The sequence below is a fragment of the Scyliorhinus torazame genome, chromosome 3 (assembly GCF_047496885.1).
Source record: "Scyliorhinus torazame isolate Kashiwa2021f chromosome 3, sScyTor2.1, whole genome shotgun sequence".
Classification (NCBI taxonomy): Eukaryota; Metazoa; Chordata; class Chondrichthyes; order Carcharhiniformes; family Scyliorhinidae; genus Scyliorhinus; species Scyliorhinus torazame.
The window spans coordinates 142,259,887-142,277,785 of NC_092709.1; the positions used below are offsets into that span (position 1 = coordinate 142,259,887).

General features: G+C 46.1%; 1 protein-coding gene across 4 annotated transcripts in view; it reads right to left on the reverse strand.

The window, feature by feature from the left end:
- The window catches only part of scarb2c (scavenger receptor class B, member 2c), a 144,351-nt gene that overhangs the window by 11,179 nt on the left and 115,273 nt on the right, over positions 1–17,899 (reverse strand). For 2 of the 4 annotated variants that reach the window (XM_072496318.1, XM_072496316.1), the window contains exons 10-11: positions 16,897–16,948; positions 15,684–15,842 (exon numbers count right to left, since the gene is read on the reverse strand). In XM_072496318.1, the coding sequence (XP_072352419.1) occupies positions 15,684–15,842; positions 16,897–16,948 (211 nt within the window). Of the gene's footprint in view, positions 1–2,530; positions 2,632–10,770; positions 10,834–15,683; positions 15,843–16,896; positions 16,949–17,899 lie in introns of all 4 variants that reach the window. The other 2 variants (XM_072496315.1, XM_072496317.1) reach the window with 2 other exon arrangements.

Below are 17,899 nucleotides of genomic sequence, written 5' to 3' on the forward strand. Positions count from 1 at the left end.
TCTCAGGCCCAATGGTTCTTCCAATGCTTGCCCCTTCTCCTCCTCCAGCCTTGGGAACGTCCAAGCTATCTAGAAACCTTCCCATGTCCCCTCCCATTCCATTTGGTGCCACCGTATATAACTTCTCATAGTATCTCCAGAAAGCATCATTTATCTCCCGGTTCTGATAACACATTTCCCCCCACTCTGTTCTTACTTTTAAAATTTCTCTGGACGCAGCTTGCCTCCTTAGCTGGTGGGCCAGCATATAGATCCCCCTCTCCCCATATTCGTATTGCACCCCCCTCTCCCTTAATCGTCCTACCACCTTCCCCGTCGTCAGCCACTGTAACCACTTTCTCACCGCCAGCAGCTCCTTTGTAGGGGCCCCTGCATATCTCTTGACCATCTCTCCTCCAATAACCATCCGTACTCTTCCCTCCGTCTCCTGTCTCTATGAGCCTTAAATCTGTGTCCCCTGGTAATTAACACCTCCATTCAGGCAAACAATTCTTTCCTGTCTAGTGCCCTCAGTTTTGTATATCTCAATTCGGTCACCTTTTAGCCTCCTCTCTTCTGAAGGACGGTACGAAGTCTTACAACACCAGGTTAAAGTCCAACAGATTTGTTTCGATGTCACTAGCTTTCGGAGCGCTGCTCCTTCCTCGGGTGATTCACCTGAGGAAGGAGCAGCGCTCCGAAAGCTAGTGACATCGAAACAAACCTGTTCGACTTTAACCTGGTGTTGTAAGACTTCGTACTGTGCTCACCCCAGTCCAACGCCGGCATCTCCACATCATCTTCTGAAGGAAACAACCCTAGCCTATCCAACCTCTCCTCATAGCTGCAATTTTCAAGCTCTGGCAAAATTCTTGTAAATCTCTGCACTCTCACCAGGGCAATTATGTCCTTCTGTAATGTAGTGACCAGAACTGTGCACAAACTTCCAGCTGTGGTCTGACCATTGTTTTATACAGTTCCAACATTACCTCGTACTTTTGTATTCAATACCTTGCCCAATAAAGGAAAGTATTCCATATGCTTTTTCTGAGCACCTTGCCCCCCTGTATTGCCACAACCAAGGACTTGTGGACATGCATTCCAAGGTGTCACACTTCCTCAACCCTTCTCAGTATCTTCCCCTTTATTGAGTATTCCCTCGATTTGTTTGCCTTCCTCAAGTGCATTGCCTCACTTTTCTGGACTGAATTCCATTTGCCACAACAAAATCGTTGATATTCTTCTGGAGTCGACAGCTACCCTCTTCACTTATCAACTGTACGGTCAATTTTTGCGTCCTCTGAAAATTCCCAATCGTGCCATCCACATTGAAGTCTAAATCATTAATATATACAACAAACAGCAAAGGCCCCAACACTGAGCCCTGTGGAACATCACTGGAAACTGTTTTCCATTGGTATAAATATCTATCGGCCATTGCTCTTGGTTTCCTGTCACTGCCGATTTTGGATCCAACCTGCCACATTCCCCTGTATCCCATCAGACATCGCTTTTCTGAGCAGTCCGCCATGCGGGACCTTGACAAATACCTTCCTGAAATGCATATCCATAAAGAAAATATACACTGCACCACCCTCATCAATCCTCCTGGTTACTTTCTCAAAAAATTCTATTAAGTTGGTAAGACAGATCTTCCCCTTGCAAACTCATGCTGGAGTTTGCGGGACTATCCCTGATTAATCCATGCCTTTCTAAGTGACAGCTTATCCGGTCTCTCAGAATTGTTTCCAATTATTTGCCCACTACTGAAGTCAGACTGACTGGCCGATAGTTTTCTAGCCTATCCCTTGCGCTCTTTTCAAATAATGGTGCAATGTTCGCAGACCTCAAATCCCCTAGTACCTCACCTGTATCCAGTGAGGATTAAAAAATGGTCCTCAGAGCATCAATTATTTCCTCCGTCTTCCTTCAATAGCCTGAGATACAATCCATCCGGCCCTGGTGATTTATCCACCTTTAAGGATGCCAGCCCCACCGGTGCTCCTCTATTGCTATGCTTATTATATTTAATATTTCACACTCCTCCTCTTTAACTAGAACATCTGCCTCATCCTTCTTCTTAGTGAAGACAAAGACAAGATACTCATTGAGTACACTTCCCACATCTTCTGAATCAACCCAGAAGTTACCATTCGCAGCTCTATGGCCCGACCCTTTCCTTAGAAGTAGCTGATGAATATTCACAGGAGCTGTAAAAGATTTGGGGGGAAATTTTGAGCTTCGTCTCTTTGCCCATGGGAAAGTTGGTGCAGGCTCAAAATCAGGAGTAAAGCGAAAAACGTGATTCTCTCCGGTGATTGGCTTTTGGAATCTTACGCCTCCCCGCCCCCTGCCCTCCCCTTGCCTGTGGAGTATTGCGACTCATGCCGCGCATGCCCGGGAACCTCATTTCAATACATTAGCATGTCATTAGTGAGACCTTCTCCAGATCTCCCCCACATAGAATATTCGGCAGGCACCAGCGTGACATTTCAAACCGCTCTACACAAAACCTCCAAAATTTAAATTTGAAAAAAATCTCGAGAATTACCTGCTGTGATTTTCTTTGTTGCAGAATTGATTGAGGAAGAGCCTTGCTCTTTTCCATTTTATTTTGAAATCTGACTGCTTTATAAATTCAATGATTCTTTCCTTAAATAAAAAATATATTTTGGAGAAGGTTCTTAAATCACATTTAGTGGACTATTTCCATGAACTTGATGGCAAGTAGAAAACAATTCTTTAACTCTGCTTTTTCTTCCATTCCTTATCGAGGCTGTTTAGCACAGGGCTAAATCGCTGGCTTTGAAAGCAGAGCTGGGATTGAACCTGGGACCTCGGCACCATGAGGCAGCAGTGTGCTGCCTGAAATCCCCACCCATATTCAATTGGTGCGTATCTAGATTTGGGATCACACCCAGTAAACCCCACATCATCCCAATTTGGTGCATATACGTTGACTAGCACCACTGGCGTCCCCTCCAGCACTCCACTCACTATTATATACCTTCCTCCCAGGTCGTGTACCTCCTTAGCTCCCGCAAACCCCATTCTCTTATTGGGCCACCCCCTTTGAATCAAACGCTGGATGGAATACTAGTCCCGCCCATTCCTTCCTCAGCCTAATCTGATTTTTACTCGGAGGTGCATCTGTAGGAAGATCACCTCCGCCTTCAAACTCTTCAGGTGTGTAAAGGCCCATGATCTCTTAGTTGGCTAATTTAGCCCGCAAACATTCTATGTAACAAATCGTATCATCGTCCTCTATGATCCACTTATCATTTTCATTTGGCTCAGCTTCTCCCAAAACCGCCCTATATGGGGCCCATCAAGGTGGCCCCCCTCTTCGTCCATGACCATGCTTGATCTCCACCTTAGCCACGCGTGATTTTCCCTCCCACCTTGTCCCTCCACTCCCTTCCTCTCTCCCCCTCCTGCATGCCTCCATGCCAGTTCTGTTCCGATATCCTGGCAAATGCAAACCTGGTTCCCTTCCCATTCGCAATCACGCTTCTCCCTGGCCCATTGCCATGTTTTTTCCTTTTCTAGAAATCTGTGCATCCACACAATCGCACGCGGCGGCTCCCCCGCTCTCGGCCTTTGCTTTAAGGACCTGTGTGCCCTATCCACTTCTGGGGCCCTATCCAGCACTCCTTGCTCCACCAGCCCAGCCAACGTCGTCACATTTGTGTGGCGCTCGTCCCCTCCACGCTTTCTGGCAGCTCCATGATTCAAATGTCCTGCCGTCTGGACGTATTTTCATGGTCCTCAACCTTCACCTCGAGTGATATTCATCCGTCCCTCAGGGCTCCCACCTCCAGAGATACAATCCGGTCGCTTTGATCGGAGACTACCGCCTCCACCTCTCGCAGCTTTGCTTCTTGTGTCTCGATCAGTCCCCTTGCATTTCTCTTCTCCATTGCTGGAGTTCGTCCTTCATAAAAACCATTGATTGCTCCATTTGAGCTTTTCCCTCAGGAGCCTGCCCCTCTCCTTCCGCTGACATTTTATCAGACTTTGCCACGCCTCGAGTTCCCTCCACTTTTTGTGATAGGTCTTTCAGTGATAGGATAACAGTCCCAGGGAGTACTCCATCTTCTTCAACCTTTCTTTCCTTGGAGATGTTGAACCGTGACGTCACAGCCTTCAGGTAAGTGATTGACTGGTGACTGGTAAGTAGTTTTTCTTTTCCCTGAGGTGTTCTCCTGCGGGGCGCAGTGGTTGCTGAGTGAGTGCTTGCTGAGAAGGGGAGTAAATTTTTTAAAAACTTACTGTTCAGAGTTTCCAGCTGAATCCGGTTGGAGTGAGGACAGTGACTGCTGGGTAAGTAGTAAAGATTTGAATTGTTTGCGCGGGCCCATAACAGCCGATTGCTGTTCTCGTACAGGACGCAGTGGTTGCTGGTTAAGTGTTTTATTTTTACCTGTATTTAAGTTGGGCGGTTCCTAAACCCTAGACACGACACTTGTAGTGTCCCCCACCCTTCCACCTCCTCTAACCCAAGGGGTAGAGTGAATAACAGGTAAGCTCTTTCTTTCTTTTTCTGGTTTTATCTAGGGAGGATGGCAGGGAAGGCAGTGCAATGTTCCTCCTGCAGAATGTTTGAGGTGAGGGATGCCGTCAGTGTCCCTGGTGAATTCACCTGTGGGAAGTGCACCCATCTCCAACTCCTCAGAAACCGCGTTAGGGAACTGAAGCTGGATGAACTTCGGATCATTCGGGAGGCAGAGGTGGTCATAGATAGTAGCTTCAGGGATGTAGTTACTCCGAAGAATCAAGATAGATGGGTGACGGTGAGAGGGGCTGGGAGGAAGCAGTCAGTGCAGGGATCCTCTGTAGTCGTTCCCCTCAGTAACAAGTATACCGCTTTGGATACTGGTGGTGGGGGGGGACTTACCAGGGGTAAGCCATGGTGAACAGATCTCCAGCACTGAGTCCGTCCCTATGGCTCAGAAGAGAAGGAGGGAGAGCAGGAGAGCAATAGTTATTGGGGACTCGATAGTTAGGGGGACAGATAGACGGTTCTGTGGCAACGAAAGAGACGCACGGATGGTATGTTGCCTCCCGGGTGCCAGGGTCCGTGACGTCTCGGACCGTGTTTTCAGAATCCTTAAGGGGGAAGGGGAACAGTCACAAGTTGTGGTACACATCAGTACCAACGACATAGGTAAGAGAAGGGACGGGGATTTAAAACAGGAATTTAGGGAGCTAGGGTGGAAGCTGAGAGCCAGGACAGACCGTGTTGTCATCTCTGGTTTGCTGCCTGTGCCACATGCTAGCAAGGTGAGGAACGGAGAGAGTGCAGATAAACACGTGGCTGCAGGGATGGTATAGGAGGGAGGGTTTCAGTTACGTGGATAATTGGAGCACATTCTGGGGAAGGTGGGACCTGGACAGACAGGACGGTTTGCACCTGAACCAGAGGGGCACCAATATCCTGGGAGGGAAATTTGCTCCGGCTCTTCGGGGGGGGGGGGGTTAAACTAATTTGTCAGCGGGATGGGAAAACGAGCTGTAGTCCAGAAGCCAGTGTTGAGAGTAGTGAGGTACTGAGGAGGGTATCAAGGTCACAGGAGTATACCGGCAGACAGAAAGGTGGGTTGAAGTGTGTCTACTTCAATGCAAGGAGCATCCGGAATAAGGTAGGTGAACTTGAGCGTCGATTGGTACTTGGGACTACGATGTGGCCATTACGGGACATGGTTAGAACAGGGACAGGAATGGTTGTTGGAAGTTCCGGGGTATAGATGTTTCAGTAAGAGTAGGAAAGGTGGTAAAAGAGGTGGAGGAGTAGCATTGTTAATCAATGATAGTTTAACGGCTGCAGAAAGGCAGTTCGAAGGGGATCTGCCTGAGGTAATATGGGCCGAAGTTAGAAATAGGAAAGGAGCGGTCACGTTGTTAGGAGTTTTCTATAGGCCCCCAAATAGTAATAGAGATATGGAGGAAGAAATTGCAAAACAGATTGTGGATAGGTGTGGAGTGCTCAGGATAGTTGTCATGGGTGACTTTAACTTTCCAAATATTGATTGGTACCTCTGTAGGTCGAACAGTTCAGATGGGGCAGTTTTTGTACAGTGTGTGCAGGAGGGTTTCCAGACACAATATGTGGATAGGCCGACAAGAGGGGGAGCCACATTGGATTTGGTACTGGGTAATGAACCGGGCCAAGTGTTAGATTTGTTTGTGGGAGAGCACTTTGGAGATGGTGACCACAATTTGGTTCTTTCACTATTGCAATGGAGAGGGATATGGCCATACAGCAGAGCAAGGTTTATAATTGGGGGAGGGGTAATTATGATGCGATTAGGCAATAATTAGGGAGCATAAGATGGGAACAGAAACTGTCAGGGAAAGGCAAAATGAAAAGTGGAGCTTGTTCAAGGAACAAATACTGCATGTCCTTGATAGGCATGTCCCTGTCAGGCAGGGAGGAAATGGCCATGTGAGGGAACCATGGTTCACAAAAGAGGTTGAATGTCTTGTCAAGAGGAAAAAGGAAGGGTATGTAAGGTTGAGAAAACAAGGTTCAGTTGAGTCGCTTGAGGGTTACAAGATAGCAAGGAATGAGCTAAAAAAAAAAAGGCTTAGGAGAGCTCGGAGGGGGCATGAGAAGTCCTTGGCGGGTCGGATCAAGGAAAACCCCAAGGCTTTTTACTCTTATGGTGAGAAATAAAAGAATGACCAGGGTGAGGTTAGGGCCGATCAAGGACAGTAGTGGGAACTTGTGCATGTAGTCAGAAGAAATAGGAGAGGCATTGAATGAATACTTTTCTTCAGTGTTCACCAAGGAGAGGGGCCATGTTTTTGAGGATGAGTGTGTGATCCAGGCGGGTAGGCTGGAGGAGGTAGATGTTCTGAGGAAGGATGTATTAGCAATTTTGAAAAACCTAAGGGTCGACAAGTCCCCTGGGCCAATTGGGATATATCCAAGGATTCTTTGGGAGGCAAGGGATGAGATTGCAGAGCCTTTGGCTTTGATCTTTGGGTCCTCGCTGTCCACGGGGATAGTGCCAGGGGACTGGAGAGTGGCGTATGTTGTTCCTCTGTTCAAGAAAGGGAATAGGAATGACCCTGGTAATTATAGGCCGGTTAGTCTTACTTCGGTGGTCGGTAAATTAATGGAAAAGATCCTGAAGGATAGGATTTATGACCATTTGGAAAGATGCAGCTTAATCCGGAATAGTCAAAACGGATTCGTGAAGGGTAAGTCTTGCCTCACAAATTTGATTGAATTCTTTGAGGAGGTAACTAAGCGTGTAGATGAAGGTAGAGCAGTTGATGTTGTAAACATGGATTTTAGTAAGGCATTTGATAAGGTTCCCCATGGTTGGCTTATGAAGAAAGTAAGGAGGTGTGGGATAGAGGGAAATTTGGCCAATTGGATAAGTAACTGGCTATCACATAGAAGACAGAGTGGGGGTGGATGGACAATTTTCAGACTGGAGAGCAGTTACCAGCGGTGTACCACAGGGATCAGTGCTGGGTCCTCTGCTATTTGTGATTTTTATCAATGACTTGGAGGAGGGGGCTGAAGAGTGGGTCAGTAAATTTGCTGATGACACCAAGATTGGTGGAGCAGTGTATTAGGTGGAGGGCTGTTGTAGGCTGCAAAGAGACATTGATAGGATGCAGAGCTGGGCCGAAAAATGGCAGATGGAGTTTAACCCTGATAAGTGCTAGGTGATTCATTTTGGTAGAAAAAATTTGAATGCGGATTACAGGGTCAATGGCAGGGTTCTGAGGAATGTGGAGGAACAGAGAGATCTTGGGGTTCATGTCCACAGATCTCTGAAGGTTGCCACTCAAGTGGATAGAGCCGTGAAGAAGGCCTCTAGTGTGTTAGCGTTTATTAACAGGGGGCTTGAGTTTAAGAGCTGCGGGGTTATGCTGCAACAGTATCCAGCAGAGGGTAGTAGAGCGGAGCTGCTGATTGGTGTTGCAAGGGAAATTTGCATACCTCCGTCGTGGTCACCCTAATTTGAAGGTAGTTTGTGGAGGAGCTGTTGTCAAGTGACACTTAAACCCAAAACACTTCTTCAGTGTTTCCCTCCCAACCCCCTCCTCTCACCCAAAAAAATAACCGCTGTAAAGATCAAGAGGAAGGCTCGAGGTCAGGTAGAAGTAGAAAGACGTTGAACCGTGACGCCACAGCCTGCAGGTAAGGGATTGGCTGGTGACTGGTAAGTAGTTTTTCTTTTATTTTCCCTCAGGTGTTATCGTACAGGACGCAGAGGTTGCTGAGTGAGTGCTTGCTGAGAAGGGGAGTGAATAACAGGTAAGCTCTTTCTTTCTTTTTCTTGTTTTATCTAGGGGGATGGCAGGGAAGGTAGAGCAATGTTCCTCCTGCAGAATGTTTGAGGTGAGGGACGCCATCAGTGTCCCTGCTGATTTCATCTGTGGGAAGTGCACCCATCTCCAGCTCCTCAGAAACCGCGTTAGGGAACTGGAGCTGGAGGAACTTCGGATCATTCGGGAGGCAGAGGTGGTCATAGATAGAAGCTTCAGGGATGTAGTTACTCCGAAGAATAAAGATAGATGGGTGATGGTGAGAGGGGCTGGGAGGAAGCAGTCAGTACAGGGATTGCCTGTGGTCGTTCCCCTTAGTAAGAAGTATACCGCTTTGGATACTGTTGGAGGGGACGACTTACCAGGGGTAAGCCATGGGGTGCAGGTCTCTGGCACAGAGTCTGTCCCTGTTGCTCAGAAGGGAAGGGGGGAAGAGGAGTAGAGCATTAGTCATTGGAGACTCCATAGTTAGGGGGATAGATAGGAGATTCTGTGGGAACGAGAGAGACTCGCGGTTGGTGTGTTGCCTCCCAGGTGCCAGGGTGCATGATGTCTCGGATCGTGTTTTCGGGATCCTTAAGGGGGAGGGGGAGCAGCCCCAAGTCGTGGTCCACATAGGTACCAACGACATAGGTAGGAAAAGGGATAGGGATGTAAGGCAGGAATTCAGGGAGCTAGGGTGGGAACTTAGATCTAGGACAAACAGAGTTATTATCTCTGGGTTGTTACCCGTGCCACGTGATAGCGAGATGAGGAATAGGGAAAGAGAGGAGTTGAACGCGTGGCTACAGGGATGGTGCAGGAGGGAGGGTTTCAGATTTCTGTATAACTGGGGCTCATTCTGGGGTCGGTGGGACCTCTACAAACGGGATGGTCTACACCTGGACCAGAGGGGTACCAATATCCTGGGGAGGAAATTTGCTCATAGAACGATACAGCGCAGTACAGGCCCTTCGGCCCACGATGTTGCACCGAAACAAAAGCCATCTAACCTACACTATGCCATTATCATCCATATGCTTATCCAATAAACTTTTAAATGCCCTCAATGTTGGTGAGTTCACTACTGTAGCAGGTAGGGCATTCCACGGCCTCACCACTCATTGCGTAAAGAACCTACCTCTGACCTCTGTCCTACATCTATTACCCCTCAGTTTAAAGCTATGTCCCCTCGTGCCTGCCATTTCCATCCGCAGGAGAAGGCTCTCACTGTCCACCCTATCTCACCCCCTGATCATTTTGTATGCCTCTATTAAGTCTCCTCTTAACCTTCTTCTCTCCAACGAAAACAACCTCAAGTCCATCAGCCTTTCCTCGTAAGATTATCCCTCCATACCAGGCAACATCCTGGTAAATCTCCTCTGCACCCGCTCCAAAGCCTCCACGTCCTTCCTATAATGCGGTGACCAGAACTGTACGCAATACTCCAAATGCGGCCGTACCAGAGTTTTGTACAGCTGCAACATGACCTCATGACTCCGGAACTCAATCCCTCTACCAATAAAGGCCAACACTCCATAGGCCTTCTTCACAACCCTATCAACCTGGGTGGCAACTTTCAGGGATCTATGTACATGGACACCTAGATCCCTCTGCTCATCCACACTTCCAAGAACTTTACCATTAGCCAAATATTCCGCATTCCTGTTATTCCTTCCAAAGTGAATCACCTCACACTTCTCTACATTAAACTCCATTTGCCACCTCTCAGCCCAGCTCTGCAGCTTATCTATATCCCTCTGTAACGTGCTACATCCTTCCACACTGTCGACAACACCACCGACTTTAGTGTCGTCTGCAAATTTACTCACCCACCCTTCTGCGCCCTCCTCTAGGTCATTGATAAAAATGACAAACAGCAACGGCCCCAGAACAGATCCTTGTGGTACGCCACTTGTAACTGAACTCCATTCTGAACATTTCCCATCAACCACCACCCTCGGTCTTCTTTCAGCTAGCCAATTTCTGATCCACATCTCTAAATCACCCTCAATCCCCAGCCTCCGTATTTTCTGCAATAGCCTACCGTGGGGAACCTTATCAAACGCTTTACTGAAATCCATATACACCACATCAACTGCTCTACCCTCGTCTATCTGTTCAGTCACCTTCTCAAAAGAACTCGATAAGGTTTGAGAGGCATGACCTACCCTTCACAAAGCCATGCTGACTATCCCTAATCATATTATTCCTATCTAGATGATTATAAATCTTGTCTCTTATAATCCCTTCCAAGACTTTACCCACTACAAACGTGAGGTTCACCGGTCTATAGTTGCCGGGGTTGTCTCTACTCCCCTTTTTGAACAAAGGGATCACATTTGCTATCCTCCAGTCCTCTGGCACTATTCCTGTAGCCAATGATGACATAAAAATCAAAGCCAAAGGTCCAGCAATCTCTTCCCTGGCCTCCCAGAGAATCCTAGGATAAATCCCATCAGGTCCCGGGGACTTATCTATTTTCAGCCTGTCCAGAATTGCCAACACCTCTTCCCTACGTACCTCAATGCCATCTATTCGAATAGCCTGGGTCTCAGCATTCTCCTCCACAACATTATCTTTTTCCTGAGTGAATACTGACGAAAAATATTCATTTAGTATCTCGCCTATCTCTGCAGAAAGATTTAGACAGTTTAGGAGAGTGGTCCAAGAAATGGCTGATGAAATTCAACGTGGGCAAGTGCGAGGTCTTGCACTTTGGAAAAAAGAATAGAGGTGTGGACTATTTTCTAAACGGTGACAAAATTCATAATGCTGAAGTGCAAAGGGACTTGGGAGTCCTAGTCCAGGATTCTCTAAAGGTAAACTTGCAGGTTGAGTCCATAATTAAGAAAGCAAATGCAATGTTGTCATTCATCTCAAGAGGCTTGGAATATAAAAGCAGGGATGTACTTCTGAAGCTTTATAAAGCATTAGTTAGGCCCCATTTAGAATACTGTGAGCAATTTTGGGCCCCACACCTCAGGAAGGACATACTGGCACTGGAGCTGGTCCAGCAGAGATTCACACGGATGATCCCAGGAATGGTAGGCCTAACATACGATGAACGTCTGAGGATCCGGGGATTATATTCATTGGAGTTTAGGAGGTTGAGGGGAGATCTAATAGAAACTTACAAGATAATGAATGGCTTAGATAGGGTGGATGTAGGAAAGTTGTTTCCATTAACAGGGGAGACTAGGACCCGGGGGCACAGCCTTAGAATAAAAGGGAGTCACTTTAGAACAGAGATGAGGAGACATTTCTTCAGCCAGAGAGTGGTGGGTCTGTGGAATTCATTGCCACAGAGGGCAGTGGAGGCCGGGACGTTGAGTGTCTTTAAGACAGAAGTTGATAAATTCTTGATTTCTCGAGGAATTAAGGGCTATGGAGAGAGAGCGGGTAAATGGAGTTGAAATCAGCCATGATTGAATGGTGGAGTGGACTCGATGGGCCTAATGGCCTTGCTTCCACTCCTATGTCTTATGGGCTTATGCACCAGCAAACATTAATCATAAGACATAGTAGCAGAATCAGGCCACTCGGGCCATCGAGTCTGCTCCACCATTGTCTGCTCCACCATTCAATCATGGCTGATATGATGTAATTGGGATCAGAGACCTGGCTCCAGGTTGACCAAGGACAGGAACTAAACATCCAGGGATATTCAATATTCAGGAAAGATAGAAGGAAAGGAAAAATAGGTGGGGTAGCGTTGCTGGTTAAAGAGGAGATTAATGCAATATTAAGGAAGGACATTAGGCTGAACGATGTGGAATCTGTATGGGTGGAGCTGCAGAACACCAAAGGACAAAAAGCATTAGTGGGAATTGTGTACAGACCACCAAACAGTGAGGGGTCAGGGATGGCATCAAACAGGAAATTAGAGATGCATGCATAAGGGTACAGCAGTTATTATGGGTGACTTCAATCTGCATATTGATTGGGCTAATCAAACTGGTAGCAATGTGATGGAAGAGGATTTCCTGAAACGTAAAAGGGATGGTTTTCTCGACCAACATGTCAACCAAGCTGGTCATCCTAGACTGCGTATTGTGCAATGTGAGAGGATTACTTAGCAATGTTGTGGTGAGAGCTCCTTTAGAGAAGAGTGACCATAATATGGCAGAATTCTTCATTAAGATGGAGTGTGACACAGTTAAGTCTGAGTCTAGGGTCCCGAACTTAAAGACAGCTAACTTTGATGGTATGAGACATGTATTGGCTAGGATAAGCTGGCAAAGGATACTTAAGGGTTGATGGTGGATAGGCAATGGCAGACATTTAACGAACACATGGATGAACTTCAACAATTATACATCACTGTCTGGTGCAAGAGTGAGATGGGGGAAGGTGGTTCAACCATGGCTAACAAAGGAAATCAGGGATAGTGTTAAAGCCAAAGAGGCATATAAATTAGCCAGAAAAAGTGGCAAGTTTGAGGACTGAGAGAAATTTAAAATTCAGCAGAGAAGGACAAAGGGTTCAATTCCAGAAGGGGAAAATAGAATACAAGAGTAAGTGTGCAGAAAATATAAAAACTGACTGCAAAAGCTTCTATCGATATGCGAAGAGAAAAAGACAGGTGACGACAAATGTAGGTCCCTTACAGTTAGAATCAGGTGAATTCATAATGGGCAACAAAGAGGTGGCAGACCAGTCGAAAGGACTGATGTCCTTCAGGGACGGAAATCTGTCATCCTTACCTGGTCTGGCCTACAAGTGACTCCAGACCCACAGCATTGGGTCCTCATGGGCAATTAGGGGTGGGCAATAAATGCTGGCACAGCCTGCGACGCCCATGTCCCATGAACAAATATCAAAAAAAAAGTTGAACAAATACTTTGGATCCGTCTTCACTGAGGAGGACACAAATGACCTTCCGGAAATGCTAGGGGACAGAGAGTCTATCATGAAAGAGGAACAGAAGGAAATCCTTATTAGTCAGGAAACTGTATTGGGGAAATTGATGGGATTAAAACCCGATAAGTTCCCAGGGCCTGATGCTCTGCATCCCAATGTGCTTAAGTGGCCGAGGAGTAGTGGACACATTGGTGATTATTTTCCAGCATTCTATAGACGCTGGAAGAGTTCCAATGGATTGGAGGGTAGCTAATGTAACCCAACGTTTATTAAAAATGGAGGGAGAGCGAGAAAACGGGGAATTATAGACCGGTTAGCCTGACATCGGTGGTAGGGAAAATGCTGGAGTCAATTATGGAGGATGAAATAACTGCGCATTTGGAAAGTGGGGACAGGATCGGTTCAAGTCAGCATGGATTCACTAAAGGGAAATCATGCTTGACAAATCTTCTGGAATTTTTTGAGGATGTGACCAGTAGAGTGGACAAGGGTGAGCCAGTGGATGTTGTGTATCTGCACTTTCAAAAGGCTTTTGGCAAGATATCACCCAAGAGATTAGTGAGCAAAATGAAAGCTCATGGTATCGTGGGTAATGTATTGACGTGGATAGAGAATTGGTTGGCAGACAGGAAATAGAAAGTGGGAATAAACGGGTTATTTTCAGAGGAGCAGGCAGTGACTAGTGGGGTACTGCAGGGTTCAGTGCTGGGACCCCAACTGTTCACAACATTCATAAATGATTTGGATGGAGGAATTGCGTGCAATATCTCCAAATTTGTAGACAACACTAAGCTGGGTGGCAGTGTGCTGTGACGAGGATGCAAAGAGGCAGTAGGGTGACTTGGACAGGCTGGCTGAGTGGGCAAATACTTGGCAAATCCAATATAATGTGGGTAATCCACTTTGGTGGCAAAAACAGGAAGGCAAATTATCTGAATGGTGGCAGTTTAGGGAAAGTAAAACAGACCTGGGTGTTATGCAGGTACAGCAGACAGGGAGGAAAGCTAATGGCATGGTGGCCTTCATAGCAATAGGATTTGAGGGGTAAGGATGTCTTGCTGCAGTTATATAGGGCCTTGGTGAGGCCACACCTCAAGTATTGTGTGCAGTTTTGGTCCCCTAGTTTGAGGAAGGACATTCTTGCTATGGAGGGTGTCCAGTGAAGGTTTACCAGACTAATTCCTGGGATGGCAGGAGTGACGTATGAATGAAGACTGGATCGACTGGGCTTGTACTCACTGGAGTTTAGAAGAATGAGAGGGGATCTCATAGAAACATTTAAAATCCTGATGGGACTGGACAGGCTAGATGTGGGAAGAATGTTTCCAATGTTGGGGGATGTCCAGAACTAGGGATCACAGCCTAAGAATAAGGGGTAAGCCATTGTAGCCATGTAAATTGGCTAACTCCCGATTAGAATGGCCAAACCCCGATTTAAAATGGCAAACGGAAGAGGCTGATGGAAAAATCAGCCAACAGGACTCAAACAGGCAGCTGCAGGCAAAACTGTATTCGCCTCTGGGGAGGCCAGACAGAATCGATACCTGCAGCCATCAACATAACAACACACCAGCCATCTGCATATTAATTAGGAATCCCCGGGAACAATATGCCACAAATTAGACACACAAAGCCAACCCAGACTTTTCGGCGCCAGCAGGAGCTGACACAAAGAGAGGTGACTGACCACCTCGAAACCGCCCATCGATCAAGGAATCGCTCCAGCATTGGAGAATATCGAACCAAGTGATTGGGACCAGGTCCAATCACTTGGAACCAGGTACAAGGTCCGCCCCGAGAGGCGGGAAGCCCCTGGGGACTATAAGAATAGGGGCCAAGTTCAAATCGACCTTTCTTCTCCTCTCCGCACCCTTCGAGACCCTTCTGCTGACCTTCTACAACAGCCGCGAGAATTGTAAGTCTTACTCCAACGCTCGCTACGAGATAGGCACTCCTGACTAACGGCCTGTACCCGCTTTGAATCCCACAGGCTCAGAACCTACACGAAAGGTCATTCGTTTCCCTGACCTGGTGGGCCATTTCCAAAGTTAAGTATTGGCTTGTTAGTTGTAGGAAGTAGCTTAGAAGTAGAATTAATGTATAAGTATTGATTACTGTATATAATAAATGTGCGTTGATTTAACTCTTACTAAGAGGTGTGTTGGATTATTGCTCATTACTCGGACTTGAACCACGTGGCGGTATCAGAAAGATACCTGGTGACTCAAGAGCAAAGGTGATAGAACAGAGCAATTAAACTAAGGCTAAAACGAGCAACACCATTCAGGACTGAGATGGGGAAGAACTTCTTCTCAAAGTTGTGAACTTGTGGAATTCTCTACCCACAGAAAGCTGTTCGGGCCAGTTCATTGGATATATTCAAGAGGGAGCTGGACATGGCCCTTGCGGCTAAAGGGATCAAAGAGTATGAAGAGAAAGCGGGAGTGGGATACTGAATTTGCATGATCAGCCATGATCATATTGAATGGTGTCGCAGGCTCAAAGGGCCGAATGGCCTACTCCTGCACCTATTTTCTATGTTGCTATGTTTCATTTAGATCGTGAACACCCACCTCAATAGCCATGTTGCGATTAGTGCACACAAGTATGATGAAAATCAATCCGAAGAGAATCGCCAGTCCCATTATCATGAATGGAATTAGAGTTACCGCTTCGGACAGCATGAGCATGGAGTACAGCTTAGCAGCCGATGTGTTATCAATCAAAACACTCTGCAACGAGAAAAAAACATGAAACAAAATTAAAAACAAAAAAACTTCCTTCAACAAGATATAATGATGTAACCACAATCTACAACACAACTACATAATAATAATAGCTTATTGTCACAAGTCGGCTTCAATTAAGTTACTGTGAAAAGCCCCTAGTCGCCACATTCCGACTCCTGCTCGGGGAGGCCAGTACGGGAATTGAACCCGCGCTGCTGGCCTTGGTCTGCATTACAAGCCAGCTGTTTTGCCAACTGTGCTAAACCAAGATAAAAACCCATATTGTTCACTGCAATAAATAATTCAATGCTATTCCACATTGATTCTTAATTACAAAAGACCACATGGTTAGGTAGACATATTTTTGATGGCAGAACTACTTGTAAGCACCATAGATCACGTTCATTTTCTAGTTACAAGGCATTTTAATACGGTATCTTCATTCCTTTTTAAAATAAATTTAGAGTACCCAATTATTTTTTTCCAATTAAGCAGCAATTTAGTGTGGCCAATCCACCTAGCCTGCACATCTTTGGGGTTGTGGGGGTGAAACTCACGGAGACACGGGGAGAATGTGCAAATTCCACACGGACAGTGACCCGGGTCCTCAGCGCCGTAGGCAGCAGTGCTAACCACTGTCACCCGGTCTCTTCATTCCTAGTGTGCATCGCAGAATAGCCTTGCATCCATAGCGCTGTCGTGCTTTCTTAGAGAGAAGAAAGGGTGAAGAATGTCCAAAAAACATCAATTCCTACTGTCAGGCTTATTAAATATTGAAAACAGTCCAAGCTTCATTGTGAGCTTGGAATGTGAATTGAACCGTGCATATTGTAATATTAAAACTGGCAGACCACACCCTTCCCTCTCACCCCTACTTATACCGGAAGACTGAATGGAGCCCTGGGCCAGAGGTAATTGTGGTGTAATGAAAGGGAATACTGAAAGATGATGTATTGTCCAGGTAGAAGTACATCAAACCTTCACAGACTGACAATAATAGCCTCAACTTGAAAATTTAGATTTCATTTAATTCAATTCCATTTTTGAATAGTCTTACCTCATTGAGATACATCACAGGAAAGACAAGAGTTTGAACATCCCCAGTCTGCCTGTAAAAATAAAGTAGAAAGTTTTAGCATTAAAATGGCAGGCATTCCCCCTAAAAGAAAGTCCTCTCTCCCCTACTTCACCTCCTTTTCTGCCTAGGATAATCTGGGCGTTGGAATCACTGGGTGCTTCATAAATGTACTGCATGAGCTTAAAACGCAAACATTTAACTGTGGCACAGCAAGAATCGATGTACAGGGGGTGCCATGTCCTGCCCTCACCTAGTGCAGTTTCAACAGGGTAGCTGGAAAACAATATCTTTCTTCCAATTCCCCTGTGTAAGTCAAAGCGATCTGAAGCATCCTCCATCCTAGATGATAGCTAATGCAAGATTAGGGATTGACCTTCAGATTTTCTTACATAGGTCAGGTCAGCAGTCAACACATAGAATTAACTTGGCAAACTGCAAACAGGCTAAAGGTGTTTCAAATGTAGGTTTGGAACAGGAACATTTGAAATTAAAAACTTTCCCAAGTACAGACTGCTGGAAGGCATGAACCCAACATTTGCAGTCTGTTGCCTGGAACATCTTATCCGCTTTGTGGTTGTGTTCAGGCCACTGCGCCCAGAATGCCATCTGTGCGTCTGGGCATGGTTACAATCCCTGCAGAGACCCAAAATCTAGAGATACGAATTTCCCAGTGACCATACACAAAATGACAACAAAACAAGATTTCAAATTTTTTACTGTAACAAACTAAAATCAATGCCTACCAAACATTACCTCGTAGACAACTACTAGATTAAACTTGAGAAAACATATTCTTTAGTAACTTAAAATCATAATCCTCACACTGGATTTATAGATTACAACACTCTGCAAAAACGTAGGCTTTCCACTAAAGTCCAAAGTTCCTCCTGGCTCTAACATGATCTCTTTTCTCTTCTTCGCTGGGGTGAATCTTCCAGTATCCCTTCACTCAACCCTTTGAGCATAACAAATGGATGTCTAT